We start from the raw sequence: 6,702 nt of genomic DNA on the forward strand, positions 1-6,702 counted from the left end.
AGGGCCAGGGGGCGGGGCGGGGCGGGGCGGGGCGGGGCGGGCCCGCGGGGCCAGGCTGTGGGCTGAGCAGGGCCAGGGGGTGGGGCGGGGCCAGGCTGTAGGAGGAGCAGGGCCAGGGGGCGGGACCCGCAGGGTGTGGTCTGGAGGGTTGTGGATCTTCGGTCGAAGGTCGCGGGTCGCTGGGCAGGGTCAGTGGGTGCGGCGGTACGGCATGTCCCGGGCACCCTCACCGAGGCCTCGCTGGCCAGGCCCCCTGAGCCCAGGGCCCCCGCACTGAGGCGAAGACCCTCGGCCTCTCCTTGGAGGGAAGACGAGTCCTGGCAGGCTTGTGCCTGGATGCGGGACGCGAATGTAAGGGCTCACACTTGTCCGCAGAGGAACAGCAGCATCCCCAACGGGAAGCTGCCCGTGGAGAGCCCAGTGCACAACTTCACCATCAAGGAGAAAGGTATGGCTGCCCCGCTGTGCCTGCTTGTCACAGTCTGTGTGCCTGGGCTGTGCCTCAATATCCTGTCCCCCACCCCCGACCCGGGGGCTTCGCCCCCACTGCAACCCTCGCAGTCCGCTGGGCTGGGAGGCTGCTGCCTGGCTCTCCTTGCCCTTCCCCTGTCAACCTTGTGGTTCCAGCTCCTCTCCAACGGAATTTTCAAAAGGCCATGTAGGGTTGGGGGTCGTGAAGGGGGACAGAAGAGATGGTTTTTCCTTTGCTAGTTACCTGGCCACTGGGCTGGCTGCCCAGCCGCCCGAGCCTCAGTGACAACCCTGGGGGACACAGGCCACCCTCACCCCCAGCCTACTCCCTCCTCTGTCCCCTGCTCCACAGATCTGGAACTTTCAGACCCAGAGGAGGCCCCTGACTATGAAGCAGAGACCAGAGGGGGCATCGAGTTCCTGGCCAGCGTCGCAAAGGACACTGCCTCTGATTCCCCAGCAGGTGAGAGAGGAGCAGAGGCAGGGTGACACCAGTGTGACCAGTGGAGAAGGACCCCCTGCCTGGGGGGCTTGGCTGCTCCTGGTGGCCCTATCCAGAAGACCTGCCCAGGGCAGAAGGCCAGCTCATCTGCCTATGGTGTGTGGGCTTACGGGGTGGAGGGAAGGCAGGACTGACTTCGCAGGTGACTTGCAGGTGGTGGCCACTGGATGCTGGCGGCTGCACTGGGCAGTGCCTGCCCCCTGCTGCTAAGGGGATGTTCCTGGGAGGCTGATCGACTGTTGCCCTTCTTCCTAGGAATTGACAACCCTGTGTTCTCCCCCGATGAAGACCTGGACCCGAGCATCCTTGCCAGGGTGCCTCCCTGGCTGTCCCCTGGCGAGACTGTGGTACCCTCCCAGAGGGCCCGAGTACAGATCCCCCACTCTCCTGGCAACTTCCGCCGCTTGACACCCTTCCGACTCAGCAACAAGTCAGTGGACTCCTTCCTACTGGCTGACGGTCCCGAGGAACGGCCGCACGCTGCCCTCCCTGAGTCCACGCACATGTAACTGCCTCCCTGGCTCCTAACACCTGCTCTCTCCTCTGCTGTTTCCTCTAGGTCTCTCCTGATCCTGCACTTTCACATGCTCTCTCTAGCAGTTTTCTTCCTCCTCTAGAGCCTGTCCCTACGGGAGTCTGACCCACTGCACATTTCTTAGGAGATGCTGATTAACAATACCCATTTGAGTCTCTGCTCCTCCAGCTAAGACTTAGGGATCCAGAGGGGTGTGAGGATTTGACTTACATTGGCATGCTGTCTTATGAGAATTTACTTTTTAGATTGTCAGTTGGAGCATAAGCTGTATCTGCATGGTCAACCCTGAATTTCACTCCTGGACTCAAAGGGAACTGAGCAGAGCAGGACTGTGTATGAAAGAGACGTCCATTTTGCTCCAAAGGTCCATGGCCTGGAGAAGCATCCAGCTGCCAGCTCATCCAGAAGAGAGGCAGTGGGTCCCTCCCACCCTCCTACAGAGGGGTGCAGGGGCAGGGTGTAGGAGGGAGCTCCCTGAGGGCTGACCAGCAGCCAGGAGGCTCTGCCAACCAGCTGGCTAACCAGCAACCTTGTGGGCCTTTCTTGCAGGAGATGGGGGTGCCCTTGATACTGGATAGGGGGCAAGGCACCTGTTGAACAGATGCCCAGAGGTCCTCTCACTGTTGTACATTACTGTCTGCAGTGAACAGGGTTACACATACCCTGGGCAGTGTCTTGAGGTATTCCAAGTTTCCTTGGGGTGCTTGGTGGGCAGGTGGAACTGTTTGTAGGTGGGTAGGTCTGGCCCAGGCCAGGTTTCAGCTCCCTGTCCAAGAAGGCAGTGTTTTTTCTGGTGGACACTTGCAAAGGGTTTTATCCCACACCTTCACTGCTGGGGATTCTCCAGCAGGCCCTGCTGCAAGAATTGGTGTGGACTCTTATGCAAGAAGTGGGCTTCCCCTGAGGCTAGAAACAGGCATAACAATGCTTCCCTCCCTTGCTCCTTGCTTCTGCCTCTGGACCTCCTGCTTCCCCTTCTTCCCCCAGGGTCATCCTTGAACCCTATTTGTCCTTAGAGCAGGGTCCCCAGAGAAGCTTCTGGCCAAGTTTCCTGGGCAAGGCAGCTGCAGGGGGTGGGCGTGATGCTAGGTGTCCTCCTGTAGAAGGGGAACCTATCAAGGGCAAGTCCTCAAAGTGTCACAAAACATTCCAAGTGGTCCAGCTATCCTGGCTCCAGGGATGTTAGTGACGTGGCTAGATTCCCCTGCCCCTTGCTCACTTTTTAGGGGAGAGCATACACTGTAAGGATCCCAGCAGGCAGCTAGGAAGGTCAAGTGCTCCTCCTTACACAGGGCCCCAGGGGCCCCTTACCTTCTGCACCTTCTTTTGAACAAGTCCTCGGGTGGCACCTCAGAACAGAAAAGTGGAGAAGGGAACCTTGTGCAGAAGGCGTGACCATCTGCCAGGGGCCAGGGGGGATGCCTGTCGCAGCTCACGCCTACTTGCCCTCCTGCAGGTGACACCGGTTCCGACACGCCGCTGATTGGACACTCGTCCCCGCGTGGTGGGTCGCCCGCTGTTTCCCAGCAGCCCCCGTTGCCGGCGCGTCTCCCGCGGCCGCACGCCCCGAGCCCCGCCCCGCCCGAGAACGCCGCCCCGGTGCCTGCAGCGCGGTCCTCGCGCGAGCCAGGTGCAGGGCCCACTCAGGGGGCGGGGCCGGAGCGCAGGGCGCTGCCCGCCGCGCACGCGCGCTCAGCGGCGGCGCGGCGCGTGCACAGCCGGCGCTCGTTCCAGCGGCCCCGCGCGCGCCGCCGCCCCGCGCTGCTCAAGCTCGCATCGCTGCAGCCTCCCGGGCCCGCCGAACTGCCGCCGCACGCGCTGGAGCAGGAGGAGACGCCACTGTGACCAAGACCGCCGCCCCGCCCCCGCCTCCCGGCGGGTGGCCTGGCCCCGGGGATCTCCCCGCCCCGCCGCCTGCTCCCTCCTGGCCCAGGTGCAGGCCGGGCCTCCAGTCCCGAGGTCCGGCAGGTGCTCCATTTTGGACTGCTGCCCGCCTGCCGCTACCAGCTGAGCGGCACTTCTGTGTTAATCTTTCGTTGTCACCCTGACTCAGGGACAGGGAAGGCTCCAGAGGCCTGTGGCCGTCCTCATCACTGCCAGGCTTTGCCCGTGATAGGCCCTGACCAGCTCCACCCACACCCCAGCTGGTTTTCACCATCCTCAGTGATGCCCCAGGCCCAGAGTGGGGGCTCAAGCCCCTCTGACAGCTTCACATCCACTTGCCAGTTCTCCAAACTGCCCACTGGCCACGTGGCCTGTAGATGCAATCGCAGGAACATTTTTGCTTGCTTTTGTTTTTTGGCTCCTCCAGCCCAGCTTTTGTCCTGTCCCTCCCCACTGAAGCCCCCTTGGGACTGTCCTGAACCGACAGATAAGAGCTCTCAATTGAGTTGCTCTTTAGTTGAGGTGGCTGCAGGTGGCCAGGCTGGGCCAAGGGCTAGAGGGGCCGCACAGGTAACCTCTGCTTCTGAATCACAGCTAGCTGGGTCTGGCCCCAGTTGACACAATGACAGAAGAGCACTCAGGGGCATGGGGAGGCTCCAAGGAGGGCTTGGCTGGGCATCCTGTGCCCATCTCTCCAGGCCTCAGGACAGAGCCCTGTCCCTGGCATGTGAGAGGGGATGCTGCCTCCATTTCACTTGAGGAAGATCCGACAGGGCTAAGGTGGACTCAACTCCCACACCCAAAAGCTTTCCTGAAACCACTCAGCTTCTCTGCTCAGGAAAACCAAATGCCCACATCTCAGGATAGAAGTGGACGTTCATGAGTCCAGGAGGGTCAGCAGCAGTGTGCATTGCTGTTGCTGCACATCAGGCCTTGGGCAAAAAAGCATACCTTTTCCTGTTAACAGCTTTACTGTTGGGATAAACAGGAAGACAATGCCAGTTTGTTCAGGCCTCCATGACTTCTATTCAGAGCAGCTTTCCCTGGAAGTGTCAGCTCATCACTAAATCGCTAGCTCAGTCTTAGTGGTCAGGGGCAGGTGTCTGGCTTGCAGCCATCTTTGTCCAGCCAGGGCAGAGCGTGGCCAGCCCAGCAGTGGTCTCCCCACACAGCCAGAGAGAGCACTGCTGGAGCTGTGAGGACAGACTGGAGCACCCAGGGGCTGAGAGCCCGTCAGCACCCGCTCCGAGTCCTCGGCCAAGTTTCCCACACCTGCCCTGAGGAAGCTGCCTTAACACTGCCTGGGCTGCTGGCCGTGGAGGCTAATCTCCATGGCACAGTCAGAAGCCAAGCCAGAACAGCAGCTCAGGCAGCACCTATGGCCATGCACTGGACCAATACCAAAGCCAGCAGCCAGGGGACGAACCTGCTGGACACCTCCTTGACACTCCCTTGACCCCTCCACCATGGTTGCTGGGCTTGCACAACCAGCAGTGGGACACAACCATGATGGAACCAGACTCTTGGCAAGGAGGGGTTGCTCCCAGCAGCTCACCGCGTGTGCTCAGACGTCCCCATGCTGTGACCTGGCACCGTGGCTGCAATTCGGATGGGAATCCTTCTGGTCCTCTCCTCTCTGTTGCAAAGCAGAAGGCAAACTAAGTCCCGCGAATGTATTTCCTTAGGAAAACTGTTGTAAAACATTATTTATTTAATACTGTGGTCTACTTTGTGGTACTATGAAGTACACAAATTTAGGAAATTGCTGTTTCTCACGTATGTATTTTATTGAAAATTGTGTTATGGTGTTCAATATACTGTATACTACTGATCTATTGTGAAAAGAATCTCACAAAAACTAGAAGTGTATTATCTGAGTGGTGACAACTGTATGTTGATGTTGTGAATGTAATCAAACCTTTGTGTACCTGTGATCACAGGATGATGTGCCTTAAAACACCCCTCCTGCCATGGCATGCAGGGCCTGTCATGGAGACCCTGCAATAACCAACTGCTTGACCAATTCTATTAAAGACATTTCAAGGTATTTGGGTGCAAACTCTGTTTATAAATGAAAGGACGCACCCGAGGGGACTTGGTCTCTTGTAGGCAGATGTTCTGCATGAACACCAAAGTGATGAATGTGTGGTGTTTCCACCCTGCTGTGAAGCAGCCCTGGCTGGAGTGGGCAAGTCCTGTGGCCCAGCTGTGAAGTGAGCCCAGGTGCTGGGCAGTGGGCACTGGGCACTAACATCCCCCATGCAGAGGATGCCCATCAGTTTCTCTCAGATGCAGAAGAGGGCTCTGTATCTGGGCAGTGACTGGGAGGATATGGCATCTGAGTGGCTGGGCAGAGGCTGAGAGGTGGCAGGGACAGCAAGGTCCAGAGCCTGGGGGCCCAGAACATCTTGCAGGTTGAGATGAGAATGGTACAGAGGCAGGGGTGTGGGTGCACCTACCCCACGTGTAGGAAGGACTCCAAAGCGTCAGATTTAAGGACTAGGTGTCACAGACCCATTTTAAAGTAAGTTTTAGAATGTTTCTTAATGAAAATTGCACATCGATTATAAGAGTTCTAAGGGATAAATTCGTAGCCACCTCAAAGCAGATATGATGAGTGACCTAGAGTGAACCAGAAACACAAACTGGGTGGCTCTGCAAGGTCACTCTTGCAGGCCTGGAAGAAGTGCAACAGGGGTGTCCTCTGGGCTCTTCCCAGCTCCAGTGGCTGCTGGTGTCTCTGGCTTGTAGACACATCTCTCCAACTGTCTTCAGGTTACCTCTGCCCTACTCCCATGTGACTTTATCTCACCTTGACCTGTCCTCATCAGCAACGATCCTATTTCCAGTTGCACCCAGGCACCACGGCAAGTCTTGACCTCTCTTTTGGGGAGCCATAACTGCCCATCGCTCACTGGAGGAAGGGTGAGCCGAGAGGGCCGTTCCTCCAGCTTCCCTTGTCCTGGGGTCGAGGAAGGCTGGGCTTCAGCGCTCCAGGCAGACGTGCCTGGATATCTGTCCTTGCTTTTGAACAGAGAGGGCTTGCTGCAGCCTCTTCCTGACAGATGTCTGAGCTGTTCTGGGGTGTGCTGGTCACAGCGAGCAGCCAGGAATGTGCACCGTACCAGATGTCAAGAGAGGGTGGGAACAGCAGACACTGGTTTCATCAGCGGCCTAGGAACACATCCTGGGCTTCTGCCCACGGAGTGTGATGAGAATCAAGAAATCCTGCTGCCGTGGAAGATGCCCTGTCACTAACCCATGGTCCACTTGCTGGAGGATGACCCTAAGATGAAGTGGCATGCTGTAG

The 6,702-nt window shown here is 58.2% G+C and overlaps 1 protein-coding gene across 5 annotated transcripts in view; it reads left to right on the plus strand.

Annotated features, from left to right (window-relative positions):
* SLC9A3 (solute carrier family 9 member A3) overlaps positions 1-4,603 on the plus strand; it is a 38,181-nt gene extending 33,578 nt beyond the window's left edge. For 2 of the 5 annotated variants that reach the window (XM_079144525.1, XM_079144529.1), the window contains 3 exons: positions 376-448; positions 824-934; positions 2,965-4,603. In XM_079144525.1, the coding sequence (XP_079000651.1) occupies positions 376-448; positions 824-934; positions 2,965-3,353 (573 nt within the window). In that variant the 3' untranslated portion in view covers positions 3,354-4,603. Of the gene's footprint in view, positions 1-375; positions 449-823; positions 935-1,228; positions 2,320-2,964 lie in introns of those variants that run through there. The other 3 variants (XM_079144526.1, XM_079144528.1, XM_079144527.1) reach the window with 3 other exon arrangements.
* Positions 4,604-6,702: the final 2,099 nt, after the last annotated feature.

Source organism: Sciurus vulgaris, assembly GCF_902686455.1.
Source record: "Sciurus vulgaris genome assembly, chromosome: 6".
Lineage (NCBI taxonomy): Eukaryota > Metazoa > Chordata > Mammalia > Rodentia > Sciuridae > Sciurus > Sciurus vulgaris.